We start from the raw sequence: 20,733 nt of genomic DNA on the forward strand, positions 1-20,733 counted from the left end.
AAGCTCAGTCATCACTTCCTCCATGAAGCCATCCCTGACACAGCCAAGCTGAGTCAGGAGCCCACTTCTATCATAGCACTATTATGGTTATGAATCTGTTTCTACTACTTGAATATAAGCAACTTGAAGGCCAGGATTGGGTCCCATTTATCACAATATTCCCAACACATGACATTGTGCTCACTTAGCATTTGCTCCATGAATGAATGAGTAAATGAATAAATACCCAACTTCAGTTCCCTTACCCCTGATGCACAATATCTACTCTAACAAAGTGGTCCATTTATTGAGTCATAGAAGCATTATCTATGGTTGGTTTCCTTCATGTCTCTCCTCTTACCTAAAATGCTCTTCTTTGTGTTATCAAGTTGCGTTCATCTTGCAAGACCTTTCTTAGTTTAAACTCATTTTCAGACCAGGCCTTCCACATCTATTTCCATCTGCTCTAATATCCCATTTCTCTGAATTCTCACTCTGCTTGACAGTCTGAATCACACACTTGATTATAAGTGTTCTTGCATTGCTCACTAATCATTTGTGGGGTGTTGAGCCTAGCTTGCCAATTAGATTGTAATGCCATAAGAGAAGGGTCTATGTTGTATACTTCCTTATCCCCCCCACCCTTTAACATATAGTATAATGCAAAGTACTGATTACAAAATTTTAAACCTTTCAACTTTGAAGGGCTAAGTCAATCTCTGCATACAGTTACCAGAGGAGTGGGAAGACTCTCTTTTCCTAGAAATTATATAAGTGGGCTGATATCCTTGAGACTTGTTCAAGAGCCCTCTACTAAGCCCTCTAAGTGGTTCAATCAGAAATGTGAGGGACATAGAAAGGCTTAACTAGAATTCTAGAGGCCTAGTTGATTAAACATATTTTTCCCACCAAAATTTATGACAAGTGTGACTTTTTCTTAATAAAAGATTCATTCGACTTACTCTGTTGCACTTATTCTACATGAAGGCAGCATTGTTTGATGTTCCCGTTATTTGATATGTCCCCAAGAATCTCTGATCCCACTATCTACTATCTACATTCATTCATTCATTCAACATATATTTATTGAACATCTGAAGAGAAGTCAGTCTAATGGCTTAGATTCCAGATGCTAGAGCAGGAATGCCTGGGTTCAAATCCTGGCTTTATCACTTTCTAGTTGTACGACTGCAAAGAAAGTACTTACCATCTTTGTGCCATCTGTAAATGGGGATGATAAAAAGAGTACTTTCCCGATAGAATTGTTGTATTGAATAATTAATATTATAAAGTACTGAGAACAGTGCTTGGCACACACTAAGTGCTATATAATTTTTTATAATTTTTTAAATTACAGTTGTAATCATTACTGTATACCTAGTGCCTCTACTGCTACTTCTCCTTTCTTTTTCTTTTTTTTTTACTTTTTGCGGTACGCGGGCCTCTCACTGTTGTGGCCTCTCCCGTTGCGGAGCACAGGCTCCGGATGCGCAGGCCCAGCGGCCATGGCTCATGGGCCCAGCCACTCCGCGGCATGTGGGATCTTCCCGGACCGGGGCACGAACTCATGTCCCCTGCATCGGCAGGCGGACTCTCAACCACTGCGCCACCAGGGAAGCCCCTCTCCTTTCTTTCTTGCATTCAATTTCTTCCATTCACTAAAGTGTTCTGAGCGGGCATTTCTCTAGAAGGCCCCACTCATAATCAGCATACATTACTGGGAACTTTGGTTACTCCATCAGATATACTACTTGACATCTTTGTTTTTTTCATGGGATGAGAAACAAAACAGGGAAATTGTAATGTGGGACAATTGAGTAAAAATAGGAAGAGCATTAGACTGGGAATAGGGAAACCTAGGTTCTAGTACTTGCCCTGCCATTTTTCTCTTGTCCTTTGTGTGATATTGGACAACTCTTTTTAACCGTTCTAATTTTCCATTGACTCATCTTCAAAATTAGTTGATTGGCCTAGAACAGTAGTTTTCAAATGTTTATTATTTATTTTATATCAGTGGAAACTTTTCTTCACATAAATATTAGGTAGGAGTTCAAAATATAAACATGGAGTTGATCCTTTGGTTAAAAAGAAGATGAGGCGCTTCCTGAGGCACCCCTTAGTTAAGCACTGGGCCACAGGCATTGAGACCACAGAATTTAATCAGTGTTGTGTTGGTAAATCAGTTCTCCTAGAACCAATGAGCCCTAATTAGTAATTTTCCTACCATAGCTAACTTTCAAGGGTTAAAATTTGCCATACTTTTCTGTGTGCAACCACTCTTCAGGAGCAAAACCAGTCCATTGGCCCAGGTCAGTCAGTTACAAGAGCTACCTAGCAAAGAGCAAGTCTCTGAGGGTTATGCTAGAGATAAGTAAGATTTCAGAGAAAAATAAGGGCAACAGATAAGAATAAAAAGAAATAGAATGAGACACTTTCTGGAGAAGGCAAGCTCAGGTAGGTATCATAAACACACAAAGGCATCATGAATTTCCAGGGTACTGGAGTGTGTTGGCAGTAGGGGAAGAAACATGGAAAGGGAAGAAGGAAAAGGAGTAGCAGACAAACTTGTTTCACAGTATCACCATTTTGCTTAGAAATGGCCTTTTTTAACCAGTGGAGGGAAATGGAATCAAGGGTATCCCACAAAAGATGCAACACTCACATGTTTTTCTACTTGAGTTTGGAATAATTTTTTATTTTCATTTGAATATATGTCTGTATCTCAATAGAGAACTATATCTCAATAAAGCTGTTTTTTAAGTCTTGTACACCAGTGTTCACAGCTGTATAGCTGTATTATTTATAATAGCCAAAAAGTGGAAATAACCCAAATATCCATCAGCTGAAGAATGGATAAACAAAAATTGGTATATCTATACAATAAAATATTATGCAGCCATAAATATGGAATGAACTACTGATACATGCTACTGCATAGATTAACCTACCTCAAAAACATTATGGTAAGTGAAAGAAGCTAGACACAAAAAGCTGCATACTGTGATCCTATTTATGTGCAATGTCCAGAACAGGCAGATCTGTAGAGACACAAAATTGGTTGATAAAAAGTTGATAAATTATTCCAAACTCAAGTAGAAAAACATGTGAGTGTTGCATCTTTTGTGGGATACCCTTGATTCTATTTCCCTCCACTGGTTAAAAAAGGCCACGGGGTGTGTGTAGGAGGGAATTGGGAGTGGCTATTAACAAGTATGGGGTTTCTTTTGGGGGATGATGGAAATGTTCTGATTAAACAGTGGATAGGGTTACACAATATTGTGAGTATATTAGAAATCACTGTATTTACACTTTAAAATGGTGTATTTTATGTTAACTTATCTCAATTAAAAATTGCCCACAAAAGGCTATATAGGAGTAAATCCTGATGAATGGTGGTCCTGGAAGAAAAAAGAACACGTGGACAGTTAGTCAAGAGAATCAAAAGAGTGGTTTCCTAGAAGCTTGGGGAGGAGTTTTAAGGATAGAGTAGTCAAAATCATCCAAACAATTTCCCTTGTGCTGATTCCATTCTCACCAGGCATCCTTTTTATTATAATTTGGCTTCTCAGGGACATTTCCTTTTGAAAGAAAATTTGCTGACCAGAGTTTTTCAGTCTTCTTGGCTGTTATATTTTTCCTGAAGAAAGAATAAATTGGATTGGAATTTTTGTTTGTTTTATAACAATTTCTGGTCCTCCCTCTGAGGCAGATTGACTCTCCCTCCTCCTAATTTTAGTTCAGATGTGCAGGCTCATGACACTATACACAGAATTTGAGAGAAATTTTATTACTCAAGGGGCCCCCCACGGAAAGCAGGGGGGCCAAAATGGTCAGGACTGTCTTGAGAGAGAGGCAGAGGGAGTGCGTTGGGCCTTTATAGTCTTTAGGCAGGGGTCTGGGGAAAAGCACTCCCTCATTAGCTGTAGGTTTGCAAGTTTTAAATTTCCCACCTGCGCCAAAGGAGGAGTCAGGCTGGAGAGTTGCGAGTTTGAAATTTCCCACGAGGGTGAAGGCGCCAGGACTGTAAATTTGCTAGTTTTAAGTTTGCTACTGACAACATGGAAGAGGGAGCTGGGCTTTCTTATCAGCTTGTCCAGAAGTGGGGAGCAATCTATGAATACTTTAAGATTTTGGAACTTTAAACTTTCCAAGTTCGTTATTTTGATTATTCTCTGTATATCAGGGCCAGTAGCAAAGAGCAGTATAGGTGAGAAAGAAGAAACTAGCTCAAATAGAAGAATTGGTAGAGTTCAAGTGGCTGATTGAGCTTACATGTGTGTTAAGGAACTACTGAGGCAAGATTTTAAGTCTTGAGAGGAGGAACACTAGTGCCATAGACCTTGTGAGGAAAATTGGGAGATAAAATTTTCTATACTGTTCAGTACACATTGTTTAGAATATGTTTGTGCAAGCAGTATCTTGCAAGTGTTTTTCTTGTAAATGTATTTTTTCTTAACATTTTAATAACTATTATAGACGACTATATGACCAAGTTAGGAATAATAGAGATGCAACCAAAATCATATTTTTTAAAGTAAATTTAGTAAAATTAACCAGTTATTTAAAATAACCTGATTTTTATTCCTTTCACTCATCTGATTTATGTCTTCACCTCTTGGGTACAGTATTTTTTTTAATTGGTGCTTCTAGCCCTTACACACTGGGAGGACCCAGAATTCACGTTTCCATGTGCTCACATTTCATGTGTAGCCCTGATTTCGGGATTGCAACACGGGCTAGACAGTTGTCTGACCGAGGAGATAGGCATCAGCCCAGACCCTCGTCCTGACGCGCGGAATGTGGCCCACAGCACACCACCCGCAGGCAGAGCACCGCTGCCTTCGAGAATGTGTAAGGCCGCGCACATGTCCTTGCCCGCCCTCCCTGGTCCGTTAGAAAAGAAACCCGGATGTTTGGGGGGGCGGGGGAGAAGCTGGCGTCTACCCATGAGTCAGCGCGCGTAGTTATATACTTCTCCCTTCCTCAGAGGTGCTCGTTCCGCGCCGATAGTCGCCCCAGGAGGTGGCTGTGGCTGAGGCCGCCGCCTAATTTTTTCACGCTCCTCCCTTTCCTCCTCCTCTTTCTCCTCCTCCGAGTCCCAGTCAGCCCAACCTGCTCCGCTCGCGGTAAGTGTCCCCCGCCCCCGCCTACGCCGCGCGGAAGCAGGCAGGGGCTCTCCCGCGAGGCGACGGCCACCGTACTCTGAGGGCAGCTGAGGTGGCCCGGCCGTGAGGACTGCAGGTCGAGGGTCTGGATGCTGGCGTGCGTCGCCAGGATGGCCCAGGGCGCGGGGGAGGGGACGGACTTGGCGGCGCGGTGGCGGGTGGGCCACCATCTTGCACCAGCCCGGCGGGGGGAGGCATCTCGGAAAGGTAACTGCTTGGCGGCAGCCGTTGGCGGCCTGAGGGCCGGGGTCACTCGGGTTGCCACTGCTGCCTCCTCACCTTCTGGGGCCTATGTGTCGGTCGGTCCCAGCCTGGTTTTGGCTTTTCTTTCTGGAGGCGACTCCCTTTGGTCTTTTGTATATATTATGCCGATGTTTGGCAAGACCCGCCCATCCCCGGCTCTTCAGTCATGGGGATAGAAACCAGAGAGGGTTCCGAACTTTCTGGCCTCAGGGCCTCTTGGGCCCCTCCTTTCTTTCTGTCCTGATTCCCCCCCACCCAGGTTACTGGTCATTCAATGCTCACACCCTTGTTCTTGCCAAAGGGACTTCTCTCCTCCGTCATAGAAATCGTGCTCCATTCCGTTATTGTCTAGAGGAGAAGAGCCCTGAGGAGAAACGTGGAGTTAAGAGACACAGTTTTTTTAACAGTGATCTTTGCAGGTTTTACTTAATGAGACGGAAAAAATTATCTCATTCTGAGGTTTTATCCTTCTCTAGACACGGAGGGAGTTCCTCTTAACTCATCTCAAGTTTTAATGCTTTTTTTAAAAAGGAGAAATCAGAGAAGAAAATGTCAAGTGAACCAGCTTCTACAAGCACAGGAGGTCTACATCCAAAGAGTTCTCTTTGTTTGCAAAGATTTTTTTAATCTGTGAACTTAAATTTTGCTTTTATTATTTTCAGGTTTCAACTGTGATTTCTAATGCTTTTTAGTGCCATTAAACATAAAATTAAAACCAAGAAGTAGAGTTTTAACTACAGAAGTCTGGTCTTAGCATTTGTGATGTGTCTTGCTTTGGGGGGGTTACAGTGAAAAGCTCAAACTGTCTCCTTAAGCAGAAGCTTTACTAAGCCTATGAAGACACTGGGTTGCTTATAAAATTAAGGCTGTGTGCCCTTGATGTTTTAACATTTGTACAAGTCCCACTGCAGTTGTATCTTGCATTTGTATATTTCATGGCTATCACCTCTTTTGAGGTGGGCTGTGGGGTGTTGATAGAACTGTTTAGAAGGTGAGGAAACAGCCTCAAGGAGGAGACTTTACCGACGTCATGGGGGTAGGAGTGATAGAACCAATTCTCGAACCTAGGTCTTCTGACTCCTCACCCAGTGCTCAGTTCACTATATTATGATCCATTTTTTTAATGAGAGTGAGGTGGTCAAGGAGAATAAGCATGGAGACTCACCGAAAATATATAAGTAACACTTTTCAATTCTCTTTTCCTTTATATTTAAAATATTTAAGACTTCATATCAACACAACATTGTAAATCAACTACTACACTTCAGTAAAATATTTTTAGAAGACTTCATATCTTTTCAACTTTTTTAATTTAAATAATATTGTTATTATTCCCAAGCATGTTGAAAAGTTGAAAAAAGTTCTACGTTGAAGGGATCCAAATTTCAGCTTCTTCTCTTCAACCCCTTTTCCCCAGTTGAAGGGATCCAAATTTCAGCTTCTCTTCAGCCACTTTTCCCCAGTTAAGTTTTCTAGTCCAATCTGATTTTTTCAGCCCAGGGTTTTACTTCTCAGCATCAGCTTTCTTAGTGGAAGAGGAGAGTAAGGGGAAAGGATATATAATTCTGTACCTCCTCTTCTATCCAATTTGTTTTCTTTATTCAAGAGGACATTTAGAACCATACCCAAATTTTTCTGTTGTTCTTGTTATACCAGTTGGACAGGGGCAATACCTAAATGAATAGCAATTTTTGTGAACAGAAAGTAACCCATATTTTAGTGACAGATAGGATATTGGAAATTTATATGGAAAATGTGCTTTATTTCGAAAGTGACTTTTCAAAGATCAGAAATATTTGACATATTCACTAATTAAATACGTAGCCCTGAATATTTTTTCTTCTTGCTTCAGAGAAGGACTTAAAATATATATGATTTTCAGTCAGGTTGTTTTAAATAATGACCCCAGAAGACTTGTTTTACTCAGTAATTTGTATCAAAACGTGTCTAGACTTTTAAATTCATTCATTGCAAAGCAGTTTTATCTTAAGAAGTGTTTTTAATAATAGTATATCAGGAAAAGTAGTCATCCCTATGTACCATCTGGGTCCAATGGACAATTTTTATTTCATCTTTTATATTATAAGTCATTTTAGAAATAATTTACATAAGAATAAAGAAATAGTGAAACCAGTTTTATTAGGTATTTAATAAGTGTTTAGACATGGTGTACTTCTTTGTATATACTTAGAAGAACTAAAAAATACATTCCAGAAGCTGATAAAAGAATCCACTTTTCTTTTCTTTCTTTTTTTTTTTTTTTTTTGCGATATGCGGGCCTCTCACTGTTGTGGCCTCTCCTGTTGCGGAGCACAGGCTCCGGATGCACAGGCCCAGCAGCCACGGCTCACGGGCCCAGCTGCTCCGTGGCATGTGGGATCTTCCTGGACCGGGGCACAAACCCGTGTCCCCTGCATCGGCAGGCGGACTCTCAACCACTGCGCCACCAGGGAAGCCCTCCACTTGTCTTTTGTTAAGACAGATGTTAAAGACACTTGCAAAAACGTAAATCATTGTCATTCTTCTCCTTAAATTTTTTGTTTTTGAAATTGGTTATTTTAATTAAAAATATTTATATGGACATGTAATGGGCTTATTATTACTTTAAATAAATTAATATATATTGAATTTTTTCTCAGTTTCAATTTCTAATATGGTAAGTATCAAGAGATATTAATCCACATAAACAGGAGGCTCATTGGGGTCCTCAATAAGTTTTAAGAATGAAGAGTGGACCTGAGCTCAAAAAAGTTTGAGAACTGCTGATCTGGTGTTCTTTATTTGTGACAGTATTTTAACAGTTCTATACGTGAACTAGAATTTTGTTTCTTCTTAGTGCTTATATTCATCAACTTGTACGATTTTCAGTAAAGAAGGAACAGTTGAGCAAAATAATGCAAAGCATTGTACAGTAATTTTTCATGTGCTTCATTTAACCTTCCAGTAGTGCTGCAAGGAAGGTATTACTGTTTTCATTTTACAGATAGAAAAACTAAGTTCAAAGAGGCCAGTTAAATATCCTATAGGTTTGGCAACCAGAAAGTGGTAGACTTCAAATTCCCACTCAGTTATTCAGCCCCTATGTCCAGTATTCCCATAATTGTGCTCCATATTTTTACTTGATATTTTCCCAGTAGATCAGTTTTATTCCTATAAAATGTGAATTAATTAAGAATATATACTCCCTGAAGTTACTTTAGGAATTAGTGATTATAGAATATCTTATGAAAGGGACTTCCCTGGTGGCACAGTGGATAAGACTCTGTACTCCCAATGCAGGGGGCCTGGTTCGACCCCTGGTCAGGGAACTAGATCCCACATGCATGCTGCAACTAAGAATTCACGTGCCGCAACTAAAGAGCCCACCTGCTGCAACTAAAGAGATGGTGCAACCAAATAAATAAATATTTTTTAAAGAATATCTTATGAAACTTATTAAAACATTTATTATATAGTTTGTCTTTGAAAGGCCAATTATGCATTTGTCTTTTCTCCAGGTTATATCTTTTACATATCAATTACAATAAAAACATCTTATAGATAAAATCTTTACCCTGAATATGATCTAAAAATTACTTTGCAGAAAGTAAATTTTATTAGAGGGGTGGTCCATCCCAAGAGCTAATTTTAAAATGTTTTAAAATACAGACAATCTTTGCAAAGTATTATGCTAATGAATTTTAAATCTTAGTGTCAACTAGCAATTTTCTACATATAGATGAAGTATGAAAGTCAACAGACAAAAGTTGAAAACTTAATTTAGGGGGGAAATAGTAGAGTTATTAAAGATCTGCTCAAAATGTACATGGACTTCATGTGTTCAGGCTTTCAAAAAAATAAATCATTTCCACAATATAAAAACTTCTTGGACAAAGAAAAGATGATGAGTCTATATTTTCCTTCTAAATTGTATGTGATTTGTTCCCAAAACCTGGTTTGAGAGTTTGAATTGTTTAGGTGCCAGTGAAATTGTCTAAGAAACCAAGGTATAACCCAGTGTTTCTTGGATTTGAGTACCGTACCAATTAATTCCTATTATAAGGAAAACATTTTTACAGACACCCTCTTACTTAAAATGTTTAAATATTCTTAGAGTTCTTGTACAATCATAAAACAAAATAATGAAAACTGCAAAATCAGTGCCATTCGAATCAACTTTAATACATTGAATAATGTATTTTGGTGAAACAAAGTCACTGACTACTTTTTTTGAGTTTTTCATATCCATGATTCATATCTATCTAAACAGTAGCAAGATTTTTCTGTTTAAACTTTTTCAATACCTTCATTTCTCTAGCTAACCATAAATACTGTCATTTTCCTTGCATTTAGTATAAATGCATCATTTAGATATTCCCTCCCTCTGTTCTTTTATTATTAGCCAGCAGCAGTAAAAGTGATAGTACTTGATGACAATGAAATAGTAAATACAGAAACAAACATGAGTACTGGTATGATCTAACAGTTCCTCTTCTAAGTATTTATCCAGAGGAAACAAAAACACTAACTCAAAAAGATATCTGCACCCCCGTGTTCATTGCAGCATTATTGTAGTATAATGTTATAATATTATTGTAATAGCCAAGACATGGGAAAACCTAAGTGTCAATCTTTAGTTGAACAAATAAAGAAAATGTGGAATACTATTCAGCCATAAAAAAGAAGGAAATCTTGCCATTTGCGACAACATGAATGGACCTTTAAGGCATTACGCTAAGTCAGACAAAGAAAGACAAATAACATATAATCTCACTGGTATGTGGAGTCTTTAAAAACACACACACACACCTCATAGATACAGAGAACAGATTGGTGGTTGGGGGAGAGGGGGACAAAATTGGGTGAAGGTGGTCAAAAGGTACAAACTTCCAGTTATAAAATAAGTCCTGGGGATGTAATATAGTGTGGTGACTACAGTTAATAAGACTATTGTATATTTGAAGGTTGCTAAGAGAGTAGATCTTAAAAGTTCTCATCACACAAAAAAATTGTAACTATATGTGGTAATGGATGTTAACTAGACTTACTGTGGTGATCATTTTGCAATATGCACATATATCAAATCATTGTGTTGTACACCTGAAACTAATATAATGTATGTCAGTTATATCTCAGTTTTAAAAAATGTGAGTACTGAAATTATGTGACTGAGCTTCATTATAAAGTAGTCATTCAGATGATCCTTGGAGTATGCTTATGTTAATTTTTTAGATAGCAAAATAATGTATTGTTTTAGAGCTTTCTTGTACCATCTGGAATATAAGTATTTTCCCAGAGGTCTGTTAGTTTCAAAAATGTTGGGGTAATTTGTTGGAAAGTGCATTATTAATCTTGAATGTAAGTACCAGAAACTTAACTCAAAGTAGTTTGACCAGAAATGAACAATTATTCCCTCTCTTAACTGAAAAGTTCTAGTAGCTACTTTGCCTCTAAGCATGGCTTAGGTGTTTAGATGGTAGCAAAAGAACTTGAATGTCTCCCTGTCCTACCCTCTTTTTCTCTACTCCATAATCTTATGGTTTTGCTATTCTCTTTGTTGGCGTCTTTCTTAGGTAGTCTTTCTCCACATAGGGACTTCCATCACCACCAGACTTATATCCTACCAGCTTAATACATGCTTAACAGCTTTATTGAGCTATAATTCACATAACATACAATTCACCCATTCAATGTACAATTCAGTGATTTTAGTACATTCACAGTGTTGTGCACCCATCACCACAATCAATTTTAAAACATTTTCGGACTTCCCTGGTGGTGCAGTGGTTAAGAATCTGCCTGCCAATGCAGGGGACACGGGTTCGAGCCCTGGTCCGGGAAGATCCCACATGCCACGGAGCAGCTAAGCCCGTGCACCACAGCTACTGAGCCTGTGCTCTAGAGCCCATGAGCCGCAACTACTGAAGCCCAAGGGCCTAGGGCCCGAGCTCTGCAGCAAGAGAAGCCACCGCAGTGAGAAGCCTGCACACCACAACAAAGAGTAGCCCCCCCTCACCGCAACTAGAGAAAGCCCGTGTGCCGCCATAAATAAATAAATATTAAAAAAAAAATTTAATCACCCCATAAAGAAACCCCCCATACCCATTAGAAGTCACTCCTTATTTCCCCCGCCAACCCTCCCAGCCCTAAGCAGCCACTACTCTACTTTCTGCCTTTATGGATTTGCCATTTCTGGACATTTCATATAAATGAAATCATACAATATGTGGTCTTTTTGACTGGTTTCTTTCATTTAGTATAATGTTCTCAAGGTCGGTCCATCCATCCATCCATTTTGTAGTATATATCAGTACTTCATTCCTTTCTATGACAGTATTATTCCATTGTATGGATATATCACATTTTGTTTCTCCATTAATCAGGCATTTGGGTTGTTTACTTTTTGCTATTATCAATAATACTGCTATGAACTTTCATCTGCAAGTTTTTGTGTAGACATACGTGTTCAATTCTCTCTTGCTAGGAGTGGAATTGCTGGGTCATATGGTAACTTTAAGTTTGTGAGGAATTGCCAAAGTGTTTTCCACAGTGTCTGCACCATTTTATACTCCTACCAGCAGTGTATGAGGGTTCCAATTTCTCCATATCCTTGCCAACACTTGTTATTTTCTGTCTTTTTGGTTATAACCATCCTAGTGGGTGTGAAATTGTATCTGTTACTTTTTTTTTTCTTTTTTAAATAAATGTATTTATTTTTGGCTGCGTTGGGTCTTTGATGCAGTGCGCGGGCTTCTCACTGCAGTGGCCTCTCCTGTTGCGGAGCACAGGCTCCGGACGCTCAGGCCCAGTGGCCGTGGCTCACGGGCCCAGCCGCTCCACGGCATGTGGGATCCTCCCGGACCGGGGCACAAACCTGTGTCCCCTGCATCGGCAGGCGGACTCTCAACCACTGCGCCACCAGGGAAGCCCTGTAACAGCTTTTTTTAAAGCCCAAAGAAACATAGACATTATTAGATTGTAAACTTCTGAAGGCAAGGACTATGATTTCTTCATCTTAATTTTTTCCCTAGAACTGAGCACATTTCATTGAGTACAGAAGGCAATGAGTAATTATTTTTAATGAGTTAATCTATGATAAAATGTATCCAACTAATTTTCTGTTCTTTTGTTAGCGTTGATAAGAAACCTAAAAATTTCTTTGAATGTGTTTTTTTATAATATTAATTTATTTCTGAAATGTAAAGAACAACAGTTAAAGATTAATGTTACTTAACATTTCAAAATTCAGATTTACTAAAGCATGTATTACAGGGTGATTACTCATTTACAGAAGGGTCTCTTTCAAAAATTATTTGTAATTTAATAATTTCAGATTTCTTCAAATAATAAATGCTTATTACATTCAGCATTTTATTTACAAAATTTGCATTCATTCAGGAATGAGCCAATTATGGAAAGTGAGTAGCATGTGTATATCAAACTCAAAAGGTAAACTTTTTGTAGAGAAAAATATTTAATGTGTGTACATTTAATTTAACAAATCCACCCTAATAGTAAGTATCTTTATTTTATAGGGCAGAAAACTAAGACCTAACTTGCTACCTTGTGTGGAGTCACATGGTGAGTTTCTGGAGATTGAAATTAGACCCAAAGATTTCTGAATCCCAAGTATCATGTTTCAGTATATTTGGTGTTACTTAAAGTGACTCATAAAATTGATTGATGTCATGTGTTAATGCTTAGGTGACTCTGCAACTTGATGGACAGCGACAACCCTTTTCAACCAAAAAGTAAGTATTGCTGCTGCAAGTGATACTAGTGTACTTGGGTCTTGTGCTGATAACCTTGCTTCATGAGAAAAGGTGAGAGAGACAGAGGTGGGCACGTTAAAAAAACACACAAAAACATTAAAGTAATACCATAGTAAAAAAGAACTACATACAATAAAAATGTCAGTAAAGTAGAAATGAAGTGTTTCTTCCTCATTTCCAGAGATAACTACTATTATCGGTTTGGTATACATAATCACAAACTTTTTTCTATGCATAGACAAAAAATAAATTATTTCTAAATAAGATCATACTGTATATGCTATTATGTGCCCTTAAAATTTTTTACTCAACCATCTATCTTGAATATATTGACAGTGTCGGTACCCAGTTAAAAAGAATGAGGAAGACCTATGTATCAACATGACATTAAGACCATGGTATTAACGTAGATATAAATTTCTTTATTATCAGTATACATGGGTCTCTCATTTTTTAAACTTGGCATTGCCTGACTTTGCCTAGTTCCTTAGCCCTTAGATTACCGCATGTTAAGTGCCTACTGCATATCCAGTAGACTACTGTGTGTAAAAGGAAATGTAAAGGAAGAAGAAAATATGTTCTTTACTCTCAAGGAGCTTACTTTGGAGCTAGACATGTACAGTTAAGACACATTAAGAAATAGCAGTTTGAGATTATATATAGTATATTCTGAGTTGCCTGGCATAGGCTGTCAGTGTAGTAAAAGGTGGAAGAAAAACAGGGTCTAATAGTTTATCGAGGAGTTACAATTGAACCAAGAGTTGGGAAGGAGTAGGGAATTAATATGTTGTTGAGTATTGCTTGAAGTTAGATACTTCATATAGCTTTTCCCTAAATCTATATTACCACTTCTATTAGGTAGATATTATACCCATATTTTAGGTGAGGAAACAGATTCAAGTAATTTCTCCAGAGTTACATTAGAAATGGTGCAATGAAGATTTGAACTATTCAATTTGATGTCAAGTCCATGCTCTTTCTACTATACTTGAATAATATGGACAGTATAAGGTAAGGAGGAAGGGTATTTTAGATGGAAAAACAGTACAAATGAGGGCTCTGAGGGACACAGTATGCAAATGCTAAACTATGAATTACACTTTTAATTATTTCACTTAGAACATTCTGTATATATTTTTTTAAGTAAGGTTTGGAAAAGAGATAGGTTCTTAAAATTGGTTACATTTGGGAGAGTGGACGATTTTTTTATTTTGTTTTATGGTAGGTGAACTACTAAGCATTAAACAACACTATGCTAAGAAATTATTTGTATAGAAGGGGAAACTACATTTTAAAAATTTGTTAGAAAATAGCACCAATTTATTAAAGTGTTTCTTTTGTATGCCATCCCCAAATCATTATATTCACATAGTACCTTTTAATTTTGAGTCAAAAGTAGAAATGACATTGTTTTAATCTAGTAAAATTACCTTTAGAAATTATTTAAAAGATAAATCTTAGATATCATTGTCTAATAAAAAAAGGATATCATTGTCTAAGCCAGAACTCTAGAGTTATTATTTTGTTTTGTTTTTATTTTTTCAAAGTTGTTAGCCCATCCACATCTTACTCCATATATCTAGTGCCACTTATATCCATCTTCATTGCTATTATTTTAATTTGGGTGAATTTTTAAAAATAATACATAATTTTAAAAAGACAATCAGAAATTTATAGGTTGCATATCCACAGATTCTTGAAAAGTGAGAGAGCAAGCAAGAGAGAGGTGTGTGTGTGTTTTGGGCCTACGTACTCCCTGTTTTTTCAAGACATCCACTTTGAATAGTTGAGCTGTTTTTCTAATAATTAGTTTCATATTTCTAAATTTTTGAAATATGTACTGCTGTCTCTTGAATCATCAGTTTTTGACATTATCTAATGATTTTTCCATTAAGGAATAGGAGGATTTTAGTTTTCGTACACTTAACCACCACCCCCAAGCACCTCCCAATGTAGTTATATCTCAATTTTTGGTTAAATCATATTTGATGTTTTTATTGTGATGACTGTAACAAATATTGTTTGCTGATGAGCATAGTATTGATATGATGGTAATAATATATTATGGATACATTTCCTTTTTTAAATATATATCCAGCAATTTAAATTTTTTGGTTTTTAAAATTTGCTAAATTTTATTAAAATTTATAGCCAAGTCTTCTCACACCCTTTTGTAGCCTCTTAAGTTGATTTTCTATATGGTAAAACTTGTCAGGTAATCTAACAATTTGATTGTTAATCTGTGTGTGTGTGTATGTGTATGTGTGTGTGTTTGGTCTCCTAGAGACATTCCTCCTGGGAGTAATGGTCGTCTCTACTCTGGCTGGTTGCTTTCTAGACCTGTTGAACAGCTATTGTCCTGGGACTTCCCTTTGTCTTTGTATTGTGTTCAGTGTCATGTTTTCTGCATTCTGTGTCTTCCTCCTTAAGTCTCATATTTTGCTGGGGTCTTCCTAAGAAAGAAAGGGCGAATGGGAGGTAAATTTTGTGTGATGTTGCTGGTCTTTATTCTTTTTTTTTTTTAAAGGTTGTGTATTTATTTATTTTATTCATTATTTATTTTTGGCTGTGTTGGGTCTTCGTTGCTGCTCATGAGCTTTCTCTAGTTACAGCGAGCGGGGGCTACGCTTCGTTGCAGTGTGCTGGCTTCTCACTGTGGTGGCTTCTCTTACTGTGGAGCACAGGCTCTAGGCACACTGGCTTCAGTAGTTGTGGCACGCAGTCTCAGTAGTTGTGGTGCATGGGCTTATTTGCTCCGTGGCATGTGGGATCTTCCCGGACCAGGGCTCGAGCCTGTGTCCCCTGCATTGGCAGGCAGATTCTTAACCACTGCACTGCCAGGGAAGTCCCACTGGTCTTTATTCATGCTGAAAGAATATGTAACTTCATGCTTGACAAAAATCTTGGCTGGGTATAGAATTCTAAATTGAAAATTATTTTTACTAAGACTTTTGAAATCATTATTCCAACTTTCTTCTCTCCCTCTCTCTCTCTCTCTCAGATTTTAGGATATTCTCTTTATTTCCAGCATTCTGAAATTTCATGATTTGTCCATCTACTGTAGGTTTTTTTCTTGATCGTTGTGCTAGGTGCTGGTGGGCCCTTTCAATCTAGAGATTTATGTCCTTTAGAACTGGGAATTTTTCTTGTATTTTTCCTTTGATTATATCCTTTTTTTTTCCTCTGTTCTTTTCTGGGCCTTTATTACGTGAGTTGTACCTTTGAAATTGATTTTATAGCCAACTTGTCTTCTTTATTTAGTATATGTATACTTTTTGACTTTTTCCACTTATGGGCTGTTTACCCAAATTTGGCATTTTATTTTTCTTTACTGAATTTTGGCTATTTTATTTTTAATCTTTTTGCTTTGTGAATATTACTATTTATAACGTTCCTGTCTTATCTCTTTAAAAATGCTAATTACAGTCTCTAATGTTTTCTCTTGTTCTCTGTATTATCTGTGTTTTCTTTAATATCTTTTGGTCCATTTTATTACTTTGGTCTTTCACATTGGAGATTTCAGTCATATTTCTGGGGCTTATTGGGTGTCTATCCATATTTAAGAATGAGGCACTAAAATGCTTCCTGGTAGCTCTGTGTGATTGGTCAGCATTTGTAGGCTGGTGGTATCCACAGTATGTTCTTTACTTAGTTTCTTCAGGTGAGAAATGCGTAATCTGCTCTGGGATGGAATAAGCCTCACTTAATTATCCTATTTTCGTTCCAGCACCTCATCCCTGCCTTGTCCTGTGCCTGGTATCCTTGAATCTGGTTCAGTTTTTCTAGCATATCTCTTATTATCTCCCTTTTGTTAATACAGAAGTTTGTGGGGGGGGGTTCAGATAATAGGTACAGTTCTTTCATGGATATAATCATATTCTAGTCATAAAACTGAAACTCACTTTGATTGGATTTGATTGTTCCTAAAATTTATTAGCCACTGTAAATAACTACTGTCATCCATTATAGTCTATCTAGCTAGATTAATTTTACTAGTTTAGATATTAGAGGTTGAGTTCCAAGTTTCATACTTCTGTTACCATTTACTGACAAATACCAGTTCAGTAATTGCTATCAGAATATTAAAGTACATCTTAAATATCATACTATGTATTGCAAAAAAAAGTGTTTAAAAAAATAAAATTTGATTCTCTCTTTTTGAAAATTAGATAATTCCAAAATGGCAGAACTGTTCATGGAATGTGAAGAAGAAGATCTGGAACCATGGCAGAAGACAGTAGTAAAAACTAAGGATGAAGATGAGGAGGAGGAGGTGATCTTTGTTGGAGAGGTAAAACCTTCAAGACCAGCCACTTCAAGTAAGCATTCACTTTCAGTGAAGCAAAGCTTTATAAGATGTTGCTTCTAATGGAAAACCTGGGGCTGTCTTATATGTCCTTGTTACTCTATAAGGAGCTGGAGGTGAGAGAGAGCATAGAGGTCAGTAAGAATTTGTGAGAATCGGAGGGAGAATGTGGTTGGGGAGTTGAACAAGGAGGTGTGAGAGGTAAAAATGTCATATGAGAGAAAAGGAAAATGTTAACTAAATTACCTAAAGGTTAAGATTACCTAACAACATTGTAGGCCTTTTGAGATTAGAAATCATAATTTTATTGAAGCCAAGTAGCCTATTTACTTGTTTATTTGTTAATTTTTCTTTTTTTCCCTTAAGCCCAAATGTACCCAGAAAAGGAAGTGTTGGAATGTTTTGCTTAAAATATCAGACTACTAAATAAGTTTTTGTTAGTCTCTGATGGAATTTCTTACACACAGGCAAGTGCCTCATCAGAGTCATCTTGATTCATGGCTACAAAAATTAAAGGTGCTGGTCTGTGTGCCAACATGGCCGGTAGCTTCTGGCCACACCCATCTTTCAGCAACTCCTGATTACTGTATATTCATGAAGAATATACAGTGGCCTGATCTTCAGCTGCTATATTGGGATGATGCAAGCAGTCAGCACACTTAATCCTTAATCCACACTTTCTAGGAGAATATGTCCAGTGCCTTTGTGGATTTCTCATAGAGTAATTAGACTTGACATTGTTATAATGTTAAAGTGAAGATATTAATGATACTTGTTAAGATGTCCAATCAGAAATGTGTAAAATGCAGAGGAACAACATACTGAGTTTCAGCGGAGAATGAAGAAACAGATTCTCATTATACTTACTTTTGTTAAGCCAGGAGAATTTACCAAAGAATGTAGCCAGCCTACCAGTGTTTTCTTACTTACTATGGCAGTGCATAATAGTGTAGTTTAGAGAAAAGTTTGTAACTTTCTGAAAGCCTAGTTCTTACTTCTCTTGACTCTAAACTTAGAATAGCACTTCTATTCAGTTTTATAAAAGGTAGAATAATTTAATTTAGTTTAATTCTTGGTATCACTTCCTGTGGCAAATTGAGAGATGCTAAGTGGAGTGCGACTTCAAGGAAGTAGGCATGTTGGCATATTTGCTGCTGATAGAGAAACAGAATATTATATTCTCTTAATGTTTCCTAGTCACTGTGATTATTTTTATACTGAAATATCACCATATTTCAATATTATTCACATCATCTTATTGAAAGCATGACAGTTCACATTGGATTTATATCAGTTATAGATGACTAGTACTCAACTAGAATAATGTGTATTAGTTTCTTTTAAATATCTATTTTTAAAATTAATTAATTAATTTGTTTATTTATTTTTGGCTGCATTGGGTCTTCATTGCTGCGTGCGGGCTTTCTCTAGTTGCAGCAAGCGGGGGCTACTCTTCATTGCGGTGCACAGGCTTCTCATTGCAGTGGCTTCTCTTGTTGTGCAGCACGGGCTCTAGGCATGCAGGCTTTAGTAGTTGTGGCACATGGGCTCAGTAGTTGTGGCTAGTGGGCTCTAGAGTGCAGGTTCCATAGCTGTGGTCCACGGGCTTAGTTGCTCCGCGGCATGTGGGATCTTCCGGGACCAGAGCTCGAACCCATATCCCCTGCATTGGCAGGCAGAGTCTTAGCCACTGCACCACCAGGGAAGTCCTATATTAGTTTTTTTTTTTTTTTTTTTTTTTAGTTTCTGCTTTATAACAAAGTACATCAGTCATACATATACATCTGTTGCCACATCCCTTCCCTCTTGGATCTCCCTCCCTCCCACCCTCCCTATCTCACCCCTCCAGGCCGTCACAAAGCACCGAGGTGATCTCCCTGTGCTATGTGGCTGCTTCCCACTATCTATCTACCTTACGTTTGGAACTGTATATATGTCCATGCCTCTCTTTCGCTTTGTCACAGCTTACCCTTCTCCCTCCCCATATCCTCAAGTCCATTCTCAAGTAGGTCTGTGTCTTTATTCCTGTTTTACCCCTAGGTTCTTCATGACATTTTTTTCTTAAATTCCATATATATGTGTTAGCATACAGTATTTGTCTTTCTCTTTCTGACTTACTTCACTCTGTATGACAGACTCTAGGTCTATCCACCTCATTACAAATAGCTCAGTTTCGTTTCTTTTTATGGCTGAGTAATATTCCACTGTATATATGTGCCACATCTTTATCCATTCATCCGATGATGGACACTTAGGTTGTTTCCATCTCTGGGCTATTGTGAATAGAGCTGCAATGAACATTTTGGTACATGTCTCTTTTTGAATTATGGTTTTCTCAGGGTATATGCCTAGTAGTGGGATTGCTGGATCATATGGTAGTTCTATTTTTAGTTTTTTAAGGAACCTCCATACCGTTCTCCATAGTGGCTGTACCAATTCACATTCCCACCAGCAGTGCAAGAGTGTTCCCTTTTCTCCACACCCTCACCAGCATTTATTGTTTCTAGATTTCTTGATGATGGCCGTTCTGACTGGTGTGAGATGATATCTCATTGTAGTTTTGATTTGCATTTCTCTAATGATTAATGATGTTGAGCATTCTTTCATGTGTTTGTTGGCAGTCTGTATATCTTCTTTGGAGAAATGCCTATTTAAGTCTTCTGCCCATTTTTGGATTGGGTTGTTTGTTTTTTTGCTATTGAGCTGCATGAGGTGCTTATAAATTTTGGAGATTAATCCTTTGTCAGTTGTTTCATTTGCAAATATTTTCTCCCATTCTGAGGGTTGTCTTTTGGTCTTGTTTATGGTTTCCTTTGCTGTGTAAAAGCTTTGAAGTTTCATTAGGTCCCATTTGTTTATCTTTGTTTTTATTTCCATTTCTCTAGGAGGTGGGTCCAAAAGGATCTTGCTGTGATTTATGTCATAGAGTGTTCTGCCTATGTTTTCCTCTAAGAGTTTGATAGTTTCTGGCCTTACATTTAGGTCTTTAATCCATTTTGAGCTTATTTTTTGTGTATGGTGTTAGGGAATGATCTAATCTCATACTTGTACATGTCCCTGTCCAGTTTTCCCCGCACCACTTATTGAAGAGGCTGTCCTTTCTCCACTGTACATTCATGGCTCCTTTATCAAAGATAAGTTGGCCATATGTGTGTGGGTTTATCTCTGGGCTTTCTCTCCTGTTCCATTGATCTATCTTTCTGTTTTTGTGCCAGTACCACACTGTCTTGATTACTGTAGCTTTGTAGTATAGTCTGAAGTCAGGGAGCCTGATTCCTCCAGCTCCGTT

General features: G+C 37.8%; 1 protein-coding gene across 4 annotated transcripts in view; it reads left to right on the plus strand.

Moving 5' to 3' along the window:
• Positions 1-5,000: 5,000 nt before the first annotated feature.
• ZNF280C (zinc finger protein 280C) overlaps positions 5,001-20,733 on the plus strand; it is a 60,515-nt gene continuing 44,782 nt past the window's right edge. For 3 of the 4 annotated variants that reach the window (XM_060086718.1, XM_060086721.1, XM_060086720.1), the window contains exons 1-4: positions 5,001-5,105; positions 12,902-12,947; positions 13,071-13,117; positions 17,308-17,457. In XM_060086718.1, the coding sequence (XP_059942701.1) occupies positions 13,087-13,117; positions 17,308-17,457 (181 nt within the window). In that variant the 5' untranslated portion in view covers positions 5,001-5,105; positions 12,902-12,947; positions 13,071-13,086. Of the gene's footprint in view, positions 5,106-5,130; positions 5,352-12,901; positions 12,948-13,070; positions 13,118-17,307; positions 17,458-20,733 lie in introns of those variants that run through there. The other variant, XM_060086719.1, reaches the window with a different exon arrangement.

This window comes from Mesoplodon densirostris, chromosome X, assembly GCF_025265405.1.
Source record: "Mesoplodon densirostris isolate mMesDen1 chromosome X, mMesDen1 primary haplotype, whole genome shotgun sequence".
In the NCBI taxonomy this organism is placed as follows: domain Eukaryota; kingdom Metazoa; phylum Chordata; class Mammalia; order Artiodactyla; family Ziphiidae; genus Mesoplodon; species Mesoplodon densirostris.